The sequence below is a fragment of the Calliphora vicina genome, chromosome 3 (genome assembly GCF_958450345.1).
Source record: "Calliphora vicina chromosome 3, idCalVici1.1, whole genome shotgun sequence".
Classification (NCBI taxonomy): domain Eukaryota; kingdom Metazoa; phylum Arthropoda; class Insecta; order Diptera; family Calliphoridae; genus Calliphora; species Calliphora vicina.
In genome coordinates, this window is record NC_088782.1 from 27,783,884 (window position 1) to 27,800,499 (window position 16,616).

A 16,616-nucleotide genomic window follows, 5' to 3' on the forward strand; every position below is an offset into this window, starting at 1 on the left:
GTATCATACCCAATTTCCTGCTTTTGGATGAATCCTGCTGCTGGCAAAAATTTTTAAATTGCTGCTTGGGTAGCTCCCAATTCATGTCTCATATATGCACAGAGAAAACAGTTGATTGACTCAGTCTTAATGACCGAATTTTCCAGTTGCATGTGAAAAACTTCAGATGGGGTTTCACAAATTTCTGTGTACCGTTACAGAGAAAACATTCTGCAAGATCGGTAAAGAACTTTCTGAGTTAGAAAATTTGACATTTTGGTCAAATAGGTTTTTTTTCATTAATTTGTTTTTAGCAAAATGTGTCCCAAATAATTTAGATAGATATTTCTTCAATTCTTTGGAAAAAAAAAAATTAAAAAAAAAATGTTGACATTTTTTTACAAAATCAAAAACTTGTTTGACTTTTTTCAAAATAGGCCCTTTTTCAAAGCTCGAAAGAAAGCTTAGGTCTTTTCCTTGAATAGCTTTTTGGTCGCATAGTGGGATGCGAGTCGGATATCTTTAAAAAAAAGATGTTTTGTAGCTCCAGACATACATTTTTGTATTTTTTTTTGCTAAATCTAAAACTATTTTTCAAAATGGAAAGCTTAGGTCTTTGACCAAAATGCAAAATTTTGACTCTCTGTAACTCAGAGACTTCTTGACCGATCATGTTGAAAAATTTTATCTTTTTTTTTTTTAAAACAAACACAAACTGCGAAGCGTTTTGCTTGTCTGCAGTTACACCCAGAGTCTCTGGCGGGAATCGAACCCGCAACCCTCAGAGTAATAGTTCAGCACACTATCCAATATAACACTGGTGTAAATTTCATCATATTTTTATACCCAACACCAAAAATATAGTGGGTTTATTGATTTTCTCCTTCCGTTTGTAACACATCTAAATATTCATCGCAGACCCACAAAAGTATATTAATTCTGGGTACTTATAAAATTCTAAGACGATCTAGCTGTGTCCGTTCATCTGTCCGTCTGTTGAAGGTACGATAGGGCCTGTTGGGAAGGACTTAGGGGTTGATCAGAAATATTTGGTATTGAAAATGGCCAAAAATCTGTTAAGTAGAACTATAACTATGGTACAAAATATAAGACAACCTCCAAGAAATTGGATATTTTTGTCTAGGAGATTATAATACTTTTGTTTGTTGGAATTTGAAATCGTTTCATAAATGGCTTAAAATTTTGGAGGTAAATGTATATAATAAACTGCTTATCCAGGCCTACTCCCTACACTTAGACACTTAGCTAGTATTTCCCTAAAGTTTTACTTGTTTTTATATAAAAAATTTTAAAAAATGTTACCAAGATAAGAAACTCACACAGTATTTAAACAATTCATTACAGTAAACTAATATAAAACTTAAATTTAATAAATATAAAAAAACAACTGTCATAAACTGCATTTCCCCTATATATGAGGGCTATCATTCAAAATCATGACTAAACTCAATTTCCCACAATTGCCAACTACCCCCCCTTAATCTATGAATAAATATTCTTCGTAGGAGGAATTTATTACTTGCAACAATTTCTACCCAGTCATTTGACTTTTCAGAGAAGATTTTCACAAATTTTCACCAAACAACAACAAACACACACTAAACTCAAAAATATCCTAACGAGACGAAACGAAACAATACGAAGCACACTGATCGCACACACAGCCACAGTGCTCTCGCTGCCACGAACACAGAAAATAAATGAGCTACATGAACGTTTAGCTGAAAATTTTGTGGCATTCTTCGCTCGCACCTCAAAAACGATCGACGTCTTGGTTTCAGTCTCGGGGATTATGACTTGAACCAATTTAAATAGAAAAAAAATATATAATACATATAGAATTATTATATATATATAGAAAGAATAAAAAAGAAGATAAATTAAAGTATACATAGAGTTATTTTTATACCAAAAATAAAGTTTTTGAAGAAAGGAAATCATTTTTATTACAAAAATAATCCAACGAAAGTGAGTTTTAAAGTGAAAACGATTTGAAAAAAGGATAAAGTAAGAATTTGAATTTTTTCTGAAAATGAAAAAGAACAAAAATTGATTTCGTAACAAGTGCTGAAGAAAAAAAAATTGTTCTTGCTGAAAATCTAAAAAAAGAATTTTCTTTCTATTTTTTTAAATTTTTTTTTTTTGTACTTCGGTATATGATGAAATGAACACGAAGAAACGTTAACGAAACGGAACGGAAAAAAAGCGCAGCGGTTCGGGAAAATAATTAAAAGAAAAAAAATAAAATAAATAATAATACTAAATGTTTATATAAAGGATTTTTATTATCCTTGTTATATGAATGCTAAAACCAGGATTAAGCATAATTTAACAAGGCTAATATGAGTCATAAATATATATATAAAGAAATTTATAATATCAAATACAATTTATTAACTTTTTTTTCAAATTAATTAAATTAAAAAAGTGTGATTCAGTGTGATTATTAATCATAGAAAATTTTCAAATATTATAAACATATCTATCTATCTACTACTTATCTATATATGAGTACAACATAACATAAATCTGATCATATCTCTAACATTTGTGTGGAGCAAAATACAAATACATTTTGAAAATACTAAAGAAAAACACAAAAAAAAAAAACAAATATAAAATTCAAATAAATTTAAAAATAGATTTTGAAAATTAAGAAGCCACCACCAACCTACCAAGAGTGTGACTGTTAGTGCGGTGAATAAGAAAAAAAATATTTTTGCGCGAAAATGAGATAGAAAATGCATAAGACTACCATGGAATAAACAAGGATGGCAGACAATTTAACACAATATAAAATCATTTTTATAAAAATAGAAAGAAAATATTAAAAAAAAAATTTCATTTTTCAAAATATACATACAATCTAAAACATACAATACATACATATAGAGGAAAATTTAAAAGATTTCAAAATCGTTAAAAGTTTTCATATATGATTCTTGTTCGAAACGTAGAGAGTGTGAAATTGTGCATGTGTAGTTGTGTGATTTTAGTTCCATATCAAAAAAATTAATGATAAAAAAAAATCTAGAAAATTCCTAAATAATTTTAATTAAATATATCAATTCTATTCCATTTTTTTTTTCTTAGCAGATTTAACGAAGCTTTATATCTTTAATAGCAAAAAAGAAAAATTAAAGAGAAATTAACAAAAAAAGAAAAGATATAAATCGGTCTTTTAAAAAAAATAAATAGAAAAAAAGAAAATAAGTGCAGCTTTGACAAAAAAGAGAAAAACACACGCCCCGCAGCGTGATTGTTTTGAATTTTGTTTTGTTATTTTTTCAAATTTAAATGCGATATAGTGTTATATAACGAAAATGCAACGACAAAATCCGAATCAACAACAACAACCACAGTACCAGCAGCAGCAACAACAACAACAGTTGCAGCAACATCATGAACAACAACAATTCATGCAACAACATCAAGAAATGCATCAACAACAAAGAATAAGCCGCACCGAACATCATGTTCAAAGGAGTCAAGTAACCACCCAACAAAGAGGTCAGTTTAGACAACAACAACATCGCCATCAGATCAGATCACTTCATTTTATTTTTTATTCTTACCAACATCATTTATCGAGCAGTAAAAGCTTCACACCTTTGGATTTAAAATTGCTTTCTATGTGCATCTCTGCTCTGTCGTACTCTCATATTTTCTCTCATTAGGGTTTTTACCGTTGTTATTGTGGCTTATTTCAAGCATAGAGAGCTTTTTACCGTTTTAGGTTGCAAAGAGCCGGAAATGTTTATGACAAAGGATTTAAAATGTCTACTTTGAAATTAAATTTTCCATTGTATTTTTCTCTCTTCGTTGACCCAATTAAATTGAGGTTAAATAAAAAATGAAGGCTATAAAAATAAAATATGACTAATAATTTATAGAAATATGATTAATAAAAAATTAAAAAAAAAAACACACAAACAAATTCATTAAGATTTTTAGATGGAAATTGAAAAAAAAAATAAAAATGAACTATTATTTTTAATTTTTTTGATAATTAAAATTTCTAAAAGAAACAATTAAAATTTTGTGAATACTAAAGTTTTGCCCATCTATGCATAAAGAAATTTTTATTATTTTAACAAAGGTCTTTAAACAATTTAAAAAAAAATTTATTATGAATAAAAGCTTTATTTAAAAGTTTTATCCTGAAATTCAAACATTTGTCAAGATATTTCTTAATTATTTAATAGTAATAGTTCTAATCAAAATAATTTGAAATGAAATCAAATAAAATTATTTTTTAGTTTTACATAAAATATAAAGTGCTGGAATCCCAGTTTATTTTAAATAAATGTATTGTTTATATATTTTTAAACCAACTATTCTAAGAATAATTATTCATGATATTAATTTTATATTTTTAATCGAAATTTCAAAAACGAAACCGTTTTGTAATTGAAAATTTTACAAATTTAAAAAATTATACTCAACAACATTTTTTAATAACACCAGGAAGTTCTTTAGAACTTTTATCAAAATCCCTAGTTCTGGAACGACTATAATCAGAACTACATTCGATTCTTTCATAACTATTTTAATAATTAAATAGAGTTTTCTAATAACTAATTTCTAAGAACTAGTTCTCAAACATGTTCGGAAACATAGTTCATAACTTAAGCATCAAACAAAGAAGGTGTGTTTGCTAAGCTTCCCTACGGAGTGTTAAAGTTTGAGCGAAAATTTCAAGGCCGGTTTCAGAAACATTCCAATGGCTAAATGTGACAATTAAAAAAAATAATTTACTTATTGCCACATACATTCAGAACTTCTTGTGGAACTAAAGCAATTTTTTCTGAGAATTCTTAACGAACTGGATCAATTACTATTCCTTAGAACTTGTTCCAAATATGATAATTACATAAAAATCATTTGGCTCATGCTTGTGGAACTAAAAATATTTTTCCTGAGAATTCTTAATTTATTATTAAAATACTATCAAGTTATATCAAATATTCATAATTTTTTTTAAAAAAATTTCGTTGTCTAAAGATTTCTTATTGAAACATTAATATTTTTTATAAAAAAGTTTGACTGGAAATTATATGCAACACTTTTAGTAAATCTATGGTTTTTGTTTTCTCTGTTTGTTAAATAAGATTTAGTTCAAGAAATGTATGAAATTAGTTTTAAAATTAAAATTATATTGAGAATTGTTAACAATTATGACTGCATACAGAGAAAAAGATTGTTTTTTTATTAAAAACTAATATGGAAAATAAATGAAATATCAAACATTTCTTGAACCATGATAAAATAATTGTAGAAGGTAGACTTATATTGTGTCATTCCTTGAACTAAATCTTATTTTAATACAGAGAAAACAAAATCCATGAATTTACTAAAAATGGTGCATATAATTTCTAGTCAAAATTGTTTTTCGATAGACCTGTTGAAATCAAAATTCTGATATCCCCAGATGTCAGACGGACTTGAAACTTAAATCGAAAATTGTCATTTGCAACCAACGGGGAAGAACTAAAGCAGTGGCTATCAAAATATAAACTCCGCTAAAGGGAGCTGCACGAACACCCGTTAGGAAATATTTTATTTTCTAACATAAAGCAGTGCTCTATCTAACAATCATTACTAGAATATTACTCCTTTATTTTGTGGAATCATTTGATGCAGCAGTGACCTGACACTAATTACTGCTTTTTTTATACCGTCATATTAACGAGTTTGTTTTAGAGAAAGAATATCAAACATTGACAGTGCCTTCTAACCTTTTCAGCTCGACTTTCGTTATCGCTATGCTACCTTTACCGAAATAACCGTTACCGCTAAAATTCCGCTAACGATACAATAGTAAATTATGAAAATACAAATTTTAGATTTCAATAATTGAATTTATTAGAATCCCAATAAACACCAAAGCCCCAAAAATTCAAGCACTTCAACATTTTTAGTTTTAAACTTGAAAAATATTTGAAAAAAATAAATATTTTTTAGACAAAAAATATATGGCTATTGATATAAAGTGTAATACAGCTATAATTCAAGCCTTGAATTAATTACACTTGATTTAAACTTGAATTCCAGTAAAAATGTTTATTGAGAATCTACATAATTTAAAATGTTTGTAAACTTTATTAATCATTTAAGTCAGACAAAAATTAACATTACCGCTAAGCTACCGTTACTGAAATAACAGCAAATACCGTTACCTCTAAAATACCAATACCGAAGTAATTCAAAATAGCTGCCAACCTTGGTTCTAAATAATGGGCAATTAGCCATTCAAAAGGCTGTAATAAAAGTTTAAATTCTTACAAAATGTGAAGAGAACTTAAATTAATAAAATTTCGTTTATTATTATTTTTTGGACAGTTTACAACATAAATGACAACTAGATAGGTAACTGGGAGCCAAAAACCTTAGTCTGTTGTCAAAAGCCTAATTCAAGAGAATGGATTTCCATGTATTTTGTTATTGTATCATTTATATGTGTGAACATTTTTTCATTGAAACTTCTCTCTCTTTCCGTCCTATGTATTTATTCTATGGTTTAAAATTTAGAGGGTTTTTAAGCACTTAGCCGAGACCTACAATAGTGTTGAGGGGGCTTAATAATTAATTTATTAAACTCATTTCGTTTACGACATATTATGAATAAAAATTGTTTCTTTATTATGAATCAAAAAAATAATTGAATTCTCAATGATTACTATTCATTGAGAATTCAATTATTCCACCGTTTTCTAAAAAATGATTGAATGTTGATTGAATATTGGTTGAATATTCCAATATTCAATCAACATTGAAATTTTTAAATATGTAACTTTCTTTTTGAAATTGAATTTGTATAAAGTCCTTTTAAATATTGTGCTTTTCGGTTTTTCCTACAAGGAATCTTTAAAAATAACTTTAATTTGATTTAAGCTCATTTACACAGTACCTACATACATTTTCTAAAAATATTAATATTATTGAATAAAATTTAATATTTCTTACAGTCAACCTTTGTAAACAAAATGCAAATTGTTAAATTAATATAAAAATTGTATCTTACAAAATATGAACTGTAGCTGGCATCACTGCTTTTAAATATACATATCTGTGGACTTCGATTTCAATTCGATTTATTTACAATAATATTTTTTACACTTTTTTTTAAATTATTTACATTTAATGAGTTCAAGATTATATATTTTACAACTTAAAAAAAAATTATTTGTAAATTATAAAATGTTAATAAATATATATACAAAGTATAGGAGGAAAAAAATATACAAAAACCTATATGAACTTAATTTTTGTGTTTTAGATAAAACTTATTCACTACTTAATATGGAAATTCATTAATATAGTTATATTCCGAATACGAACAACGTCGGTAAAAATTTTGTAATAACCTGTCGAGTTTACTTTCAACTAATTCAATATTCGCTAAAACATGAAGCCGACGTGTAGAAAAATATCTGTGGACTTTTGACAAAACAACGAATTTTTTTTTAGGAGAGCTAAAAACTGTTGATTTGATCGATAATTATTTTATTATTTGTCATTAAAGAACTACGTATGCTTTGTATTATTCTATGAGAGATTTTAAAATTCTTTAAGGACATATAATAAAATAATTATCGATCAATTCAACAGTTTTTACGCTCTTCTAAAAATTTCGAAAATTCCACTTAAGTTGTTCCTAAAAATTATTGTTCTAATTATTTGTTAAACTTATTGTAAAGTATTTTGCTAAATAAAAATGCTAATTTTAATTTGGGTTATATTGCATTTTTGATAGTATAGAATAAATAACTCCCAAGGAACAAAATGTGTACTTTTGAAGTAATGGGTAATAATTGTATGGCAAAATACTTATAAGAAAGTATGTACTTGTATCCCAGTGTGCAAAGTATGGGCACAGTTCTTACATTTCGCCCCATTTATTTATTATTTTTTTTCTTTTAATTTACTCTCGAAATAAAATTATCGTTACGATATTACATACATTAAATTGATAACGAATTAAACATTTAAATTTTTTTGCTTTATGTTAATATTCAATATGGATTTTAAATCAGTTTAAGAAAATTAAATTCTAGGACTTTACATACAAACCGAAACACGATCAAGAGCTGATTTATTTATCACTGATCTTATTAAAGATCAATTAGTTTCAAATGTGAAATAGATAGATTCAATAAATACGATAAATAAAACGCAGAAATAATCGAAATCGATTTCGATAAAATTTTACAAAATATACAAATATTATTGAATTTAAATTATATATGTATGTATAGGAGAATTGAAATTTTAAAAATTGCAAACACAAAGTCAAACAAATTTTAAGTTTTTCATTGGAATTCAACTATAATTTCACAGCTCTCATCAAATCTTTAAGAATATTTGGAAAAATATACTGCTAAATGTTGAAAAGACCATTATTTTGAATAGCATTCTCACACGTTTGTGATTGACAAAAGATGTAATCTCAAATTGACAATGATTTGTTGAAGGGTTAATATATTCTAAAGAGAGCATGTATCGTCAAGATATTCCACAAACTATCCTGCTGACATTTAAAATTATTAATTACAAAACAGTTAAAAAATTATTCATTATTCTAGAAAATTTCAATTAAAAGTCATATTGCCTGCAAAAATGTCTATGTTTAATTTTTAGAAAATTCGTTTTATTTCACCATTTAAAAGCTTTATTTATTGTCTATTCAATTAGCAATAAATTCTTAGATATCTCTACTGATTTAACAAACAATTTTGTATAAATATCTATGAATTTCAAACTGTTTCTTGGCTCTTTTTGAAAATTGTCATATCTGAAAAAATTATACTACAATGTATTAGTTAATTTCAATACTTTTTCATATATGTAGTATGTATATAACCAGCTGTTGTTCCTTAAAACAAGCAAGAGAATCTTATATATCCTTCTCCAAATTATACCTTAAATCTTTAAATCTTTTTGGAAAATTGAAAAAAAATATTATTTTCAAAATTTTATATTTTTTTTCGAATTTTTTTTTTTAATTTTTTCCCAATTTTTTTTAATTTTTTAAAAAAAAATTCGCGTTAAAAAATATTTTTCCCGATTATGATGACCCATTGTTGGTCCAAATTACTATATACATCGTTGCAATGAACTTTGAAATATCTATCATTACATATCCATATTGTCTATATTAATGACTTAGTAATCCAGACATAGATCAAAAATAGGCCAAAAATCGAGGTTTTCCCGGTTTTTTCCTTATATCTCAGCCATTTGTGGGCCGATTTTAACTAGCAACCGAGCCGGAAGAATTCCCGATATATTGTTATTTGGGGGCTACGGAAAGTAGATTGCAACATGCAGACGGACAGACGGATACGGCTATATCGACTTCGCTATCTATAACGATCCAAAATATATATATACTTTGTGGGGTCGCAAATGAAAAATGTAGAAATTACAAACGGAATGACAAATTGTAATACAGACTCCTCCTCCAGACTGTATATTAACTCTCAATCAATATTTCAAAAAATAACATTTTACCGCCAACATATCTTACTATATTCATCATTAAATTCAAAACTTTTAATCACTTTCTCCATTAACATTATTTATCTATATAATATTTGTTCCATTTAAGACGAAAACAATGTAATTTTTCCAAAAAATTTAACTTTACTATCTTTATCAAATACAGATAAGATAGATATTAAAGATAATAACCAGGGAATTTTATCTGTTTTGTTTTAATTAAAAAAAAAATATGCAGTCAGTCAACCTTAATTATCACTTCTAAAAGCAACGATCTCAATAGAAAATCCATCATAATCCCAACAGTAAATACACAGCCTCTAATTATACGTCAACGAAATTGGCAAAAACAATAAACGAATTTAACATCAAAAACAAATAAAAAAAAATCCCTGCAATATATAATATTGTTAAGGCCACTTATTAGCAGCAGTGCCAAAAAAAATATTATCGGAAGATCTAAAGAATTGTGCACACATAAATACCCAAAGTAAAACATTAATTTTAGTCAAGAATTTACTCGGCCACAATTGCAGAAAAAATAAATTAAAATACTGACATTTTCAATTACTCATACAGCCAAAGAAAATTAAAAGGAAAACTCTTATACAAAAAAATGATCTCATTTCTTATAATCACAACTGTTATACCAAAAAATGTATTTGTAAACAACATTAGACAAGAGCAGGAGAGCAAAAGATCTTCAAATAGAATCACATAGAATTTAGTGCGCATGTAGCTCATATTCTGTTATAAACAGCTGTTATGAATTTCGAACTTATTTCATAAATACACCTCATACTTATATTTCTCTTACTTATAAAGTTTTTTTTATATGATTTTTGAGAATTTGTTCTTCTTTTTTTATTAATTTACAGTGGAACAACATGGCGGCGGCGGCAGTTATGTGCAACCAGCTTTGACACACATCTATGCTCAGGGCGACATCTCACCACCCGTATTCGAACAAATTTTCAAGAATGCCCGTTTCGCTCAAGGCGGTAATGCCTTGTTCGAAGGCAAACTTCGTGGCAATCCAAAGCCATTCGTAACATGGACTCGAAAAGGCGCACCACTTCTCGAGTCTCAAAAGTTCCGCATGAGCTATAATGAAGCCACTGGAGAGGTATCGCTGCTCATCAATCAAATTGGACCTGGCGATGAGGGTGAATACACTTGTACGGCTCGCAATCAATATGGTGAAGCCATTTGCAGTGTTTATATTCAACCAGAGGGCACAACCATGCCTGTCATCCAACCAATCCAGAAGAAAATGGACAAATCCATTTACTCCAACGGCTACTCGTTCACCTCGACCAAGGAGGAGTTCCGTGTGGATACCTTTGAGTATAGACTTTTGCGTGAAGTATCTTATAGAGAGGCCATTACACGTCGTTCGACATACGAACAAGACTATTATTTGTGTCAAGAATTGGATCGCTCTATGGGACCAGCTCATGCACCTCAAATTGGCCAGAAGCCTCGCAACTCTAAGCTGATTGAGGGTTCTGATGCTGTGTTCGCCGCAAAGGTTGGCTCCAATCCCAAGCCACGTTTGACTTGGTTCCACAATGGACAACGTTTGGTACAATCCAACAAGTATGAGATCTCATACTCGAGCGGTACAGCCACTTTGCGTGTTAAGAAAGCCAACATCAACGATGCTGGTCATTATACTTTGCTGGCAGAGAACACCCAAGGTTGTGTTGTGTCTTCTGCTGTGTTGGCCGTTGAGCCTGCTGCTGAGTCGGCCCATGAACCAAAACCTGTTGATGCTACGGCAGAACAGTTGGAAGCGGGCAAAGCTTTGCCGCCCACTTTCGTTAAAACCTATGGTGATCGTGAAATCACCGAAGGTCGTATGACTCGTTTCGATTGCCGTGTTACTGGCAATCCTTATCCTGAGGTATACTGGTTCATCAACGGTCGCCAGGTCAACGATGATGCCGCTCACAAGATTCTCGTCAACGAATCCGGTAGCCACTCGCTCATGATTACCAATGTCACTCGCCTAGATGCCGGCGCTGTTCAGTGCTTGGCACGCAACAAGGCCGGCGAGGTTGCCGTCGAGGCCCAGTTAAATGTGCTCGAGAAGGAGCAAGTTGTCGCACCACAATTTGTTCAACGCTTCAGCACTATGACTGTGCGCGAGGGTGAACCCATCACCATGAGCGCCAATGCCATTGGCACTCCTATGCCACGCATAACTTGGCAAAAGGATGGTCAGCAAATCTCATCAACTGCTGATCGTTTCATTGGCATTGATGGTGGAGCTACTTGTTTGGAGATTCCACGTGTCAAAGCTACCGATGCTGGCTGGTACCAATGTACTGCACAAAATATCGCCGGTTCTACTGCTAACCGTGCTAGACTCTATGTAGAAGTTCCCAGAGAACAACCACCCGTCGAACAGAGACGTCTTAATTTACCAAGACCCTCGAAGATTATCGAACCAGAGTAAGTATTACTATACCTGTTAAATCCTCGACCCATAGAAATGACTACAATGTAATTTTTTTCTTTGTAGGCCCCAGCCTGGTCCAGAAATTATTTATTTGCGTCATGTTGAACGCGCCAAGCCTCATTTACGTCCTGGTGAGGAAGATCGTGTCTACCCACCGCCACAGTTCATTATACCATTACAAAATGTGCAACAAGTTGAAGGTGGCAAAGTCCATATGGAGGCCCGCATTGAACCTGTTGGCGATCCCACCATGGTCGTAGAATGGTTCCTTAACGGTCATCTTTTGGCAGCTAGTAAGTCTCTTATACTTAAAATTTTCCCCTCGCAGTTACTTAACTTTCGATTTAATATCATTTAGGCTCTCGTGCTACCTCTGTATTCAAGTTCGGTTTTATTGCTCTCGATCTGTTGAGCATTATTACTCAGGATTCTGGCGAATACATGTGCCGCGTAACTAACGCTGCCGGTATGGCAGAATCTCGTGCCATACTCTCCGTTACACAACGTCCATCAATTGAGCAAACTTCTCAACACCCCAGTAGCTTGCAATACATCAATCAATTGGAGGATTACTCACGTTACCAACGCCAAGAAAGTTCTGAGGAACTTATGAATCAACCACCTGTCTTCATTCGCCCTCTTAAGGATTTGGGTGAATTCGAAGAAGGCAAAAATGTTCACTTTGAGGCTCAAGTGACACCAGTCAATGACCCCACCATGCGTGTAGAATGGTACAAGGATGGTCGTCCAATTACAGCCAGTTCACGCATTACTGCTATTTTCAACTTTGGCTATGTCTCCTTGAATATTTTGCATTTGCGTGCCGAAGATGCTGGCACCTACACTGTACGCGCTGTCAACCGCATGGGTGAAGCCATCAGCACATCCACCATTCGCGTACTCACCAGATCTCAAGTTACAGCTGATTTGGGTATTCCCGAACAACAGCGTTACATCGAAAAGGTAGAAGAGTTGGAAGACTATAGAAAGTCTCAACAACGTCGCCATGCTCAGGAAGCACCCGAACCAATTGCTGCACCCCAATTCAAATCTCAAATCCAAAATCAAATGGATATGCGTGAGGGTGGACACGCTCATTTCGAAGCCCGCTTGGAACCTACTGGTGATTCCACCATGCGTGTCGAGTGGTTCAAGGACGGCCAACCTTTGGAGGCCAGCTCACGTAGTACCACCTTCTTTAACTTTGGTTATGTTGCTCTTACCATTAAGCAACTTACCATTTACGATGCTGGCACTTACACTTGCCGTGCTTACAATGCCATGGGTCAAGATATAACCACTGCCCAATTGACAGTCATCTCTAAGAAGGAAATCGTTTCCGAATCCCAACATCCTGGTGGTTTGCAAAAGATCCAACACTTGGAGGATTCGTCCCGCTATGGCCGCACTGAGGAAGAAGAGACTAAGATCACTCAAATTCCTCGTTTCTTGGGACCCATGAAGGGTACCAACAAGATCATTGAGGGTCAAAAGGCCCATTTCGAAGCTCGTGTTGAGCCTCAAAGTGACTTGAGCATGAAAATCGAATGGTATCATAATGGTACCGCCATTACTGCTGCCAATCGTATTCAAATGTACTATGACTTCGGTTATGTTGCCTTGGATATTTCTCAAGTACGTGCTGAAGATGCTGGCATTTATACCGTTGTCGCCAGAAACAAGTTAGGTGAAGCTCAATTACAAGGAACGATGATAGTTGAAAGTAAGTTTAATATTTCGCGTTACATATTACAATTGATTTAACTATTTTGTTTTTTCTTTAATAGCTCGTTCCAGTATTGACACATCTAGCATGCACCGCGGTTTGTATGAGAAAACTCAACATTTGGAACACAAACAATTCGTTGAACCTCAATATGATATTGAAGAAATTTCGAAATCAAAACCAATCTTTGTTCAGCCACTTTCTGATCCTAAACCCATCCATGAGGGTAAAAATATTCATTTGGAGTGTCGTTTGGAGCCCATGGGTGATCCAACTATGCGTGTTGAGTGGTTCCAGAATGGACGTCCCATTACTGTGGGATCTCGTTTCCGCACTTATTACGACTTCGGTTTTGTGGCTTTGGACATTATTCAAGCTACATCTGCTGATTCCGGTGAATACACTTGCCGTGCCACCAACCACTTGGGTTCAGCGCATACTTCTTCCTGTGTGCGTGTAATTGATCGTTCTGATATTGTTACCGAAACTCAGAACGAAATGTCTTTGGAGCAAATTCAAATGCTTGAAGATTCCTCCCGTCGCCGCCATCACATGGAGGAGGAAATCACTGTTATGCAAGCTCCTCAATTCACCAGAGCTTTGCACAACATTGAAACCATGGAAGGTACCAATGTTCATTTGGAATGTCGCTTGCAACCTGTAGGTGATCCCAGCATGCGTGTGGAATGGTTCGTGAATGGCAAGCCCGTCAAGACCGGTCACCGTTTCCGTCCAGCTTACGAATTCGACTATGTTGCCCTTGATCTTTTGGGCTGCTATGCTATCGATTCTGGTGTTTACTCCTGTCAAGCCAGAAACCAATTGGGCGAAGCTGTAACCTCGTGCTCCGTTCGCATCATTGCCAAGAGTGATTTAATTTTGGAAACCCAAAATGAATCAGGTTTGCAAAAGATTGCTTACTTGGAGGACTCATCTCGCTATCGCCGTAGCGAATTTGTCGACGAAGAAGTAATTAACATCCGTCCACGTTTCCTTACTCAACCCAAGAGTCTTAACAACATGCGTGAAGGAGGACATGCTCACTTTGAGTGCAAAATTGAGCCAGTTACCGATCCCAATCTTAAGGTTGAATGGTATAAGAATGGCCGTCCCATTACCGTGGGTCACCGTTTCCGTCCCATTCATGACTTTGGCTATGTAGCCTTAGATGTGGTTGATCTTATTGCTGAGGACTCCGGTGTTTACACCTGTCGTGCCGTAAATTTGATCGGCTCTGATGAAACTCAAGTTCAATTGCAGTGCCGTAGCTCAGAGCAAATTGTAACTGTTACTCAAAATGAAGCTGGTTTGGAGCAAATCCATTATTTGGAAGATCGTTCCCGTTACACTCGCCGCGAAGAAATTGACGAGTCCACCAAACAAGCTCCAGTCTTCACCACTTCTTTGAAAAACGTTGAAATTAAGGAAAATCAACGTGCTCACTTTGAGTGCCGTCTAATTCCAGTTTCTGATCCATCTATGCGTGTTGAATGGTATCACAACAACATGCCATTGAAATCTGGTTCACGTTTCACCGAAACCAACAACTTTGGCTTTGTAGCTTTGGATATTATGTCCACCTTACCAGAAGATGCCGGTACTTACACTTGCCGTGCCTATAATGCCATTGGTGAAGCCATCACCTCTGCTGTTGCCGTTGTACACACCAAGAAGTCCATCTACTTGGAATCCCAACACGAAAGTGCTTTGCCTCGTTTGCAACATTTGGAAGACACCAACAAACGTCAACGCATGAGTGCCCAGGAAGAAATTATTTCGCAAGCCCCTGTTTTCACTTTACCTGTTCGTGATTCCCGTGTTGCTGAGGGTCAAGCTGTACACTTTGAAGCCCGCTTGATTCCAGTTGGTGATCCTCATTTGAAGGTTGAGTGGTTGCGCAATGGTCAGCCAATTGAAGCCTCTAATCGTACTACCACCATGCACGATTTCGGTTATGTTGCTCTCAACATGAAGTATGTTAACCCAGAAGATTCTGGTACTTACACATGCCGTGCTATCAACGAACTTGGCCAAGCCGTAACCTCAGCTTCATTGATTGTTCAGTCTAAGACTTCCATTCAAATGGAAACACAACATGAAGCTGCCATGCACAAGATCCATCAACTGGAAGATCATACTCGTTATCAACGCCGCGAAGAAGAGGAATATGTGGTAACTCAAGCTCCACGTTTTGTCACCAAACTTATCGGACCTACCAATTTGGTTGAGGGACAAAGCGCTCACTACGAATGTCGTATTGAACCATATCCCGATCCCAATCTTAAAGTTGAATGGTTGCACAATGGCAAGCCATTAAGTACTGGTCACCGTTTCCGTACCACTTACGATTTCGGTTTCTCAGCTCTGGATATCTTAACCGTCTATTCAGAAGATAGTGGCGAGTACACCTGCCGCGTTACCAATAACTTGGGTGAGGCTGTAAACTCCATTCGCTTGAATGTACAATCCAGATCCTCCATCATTCAGGAGACCCAACATGAAGAAGCCTTGCAAAAGATTCAATACTTGGAAGATGGTTCCCGCTTCCAACGCAAGGTCGAAGAAGATCAATTTATGACTGAACGTCCTCAATTTGGACGTCCTTTGCGTAATGCCAATACAAATGAAGGCAAGCCCGTACATTTGGAAGCCACACTTACACCTGTGAATGATCCAACCATGAAGGTGGAGTGGTACTGCAATGGCATACCTATTCAAACAGGTCATCGTTTCAAGACCACCTATGACTTTGGCTTTGTGGCTTTAGACATCTTATATGCCCATGCCGAAGATACCGGAACCTACATGTGCAAGGCAAAGAATGCCGTAGGGGAAGCTGTCACGACTTGTGCTGTAAACGTAACAGGTAAATTATTTCGCCCTTTAGTATTATACAACTTTTATGATAATTTGAATATGAACTTA

General features: G+C 33.7%; 1 protein-coding gene across 2 annotated transcripts in view; it reads left to right on the forward strand.

Moving 5' to 3' along the window:
* The first annotated feature begins 1,636 nt into the window (after positions 1 to 1,636).
* The window catches only part of sls (sallimus), a 131,115-nt gene continuing 116,135 nt past the window's right edge, over positions 1,637 to 16,616 (forward strand). Inside the window, exons 1-6 of one of the 2 annotated variants that reach the window (XM_065504065.1) lie at positions 1,637 to 2,007; positions 3,094 to 3,510; positions 10,380 to 11,958; positions 12,029 to 12,258; positions 12,324 to 13,688; positions 13,753 to 16,557. In XM_065504065.1, coding sequence (XP_065360137.1) covers positions 3,324 to 3,510; positions 10,380 to 11,958; positions 12,029 to 12,258; positions 12,324 to 13,688; positions 13,753 to 16,557 — 6,166 coding nt within the window. In that variant the 5' untranslated portion in view covers positions 1,637 to 2,007; positions 3,094 to 3,323. The remainder of the gene's footprint in view (positions 2,008 to 3,093; positions 3,511 to 10,379; positions 11,959 to 12,028; positions 12,259 to 12,323; positions 13,689 to 13,752; positions 16,558 to 16,616) is intronic. The other variant, XM_065504064.1, reaches the window with a different exon arrangement.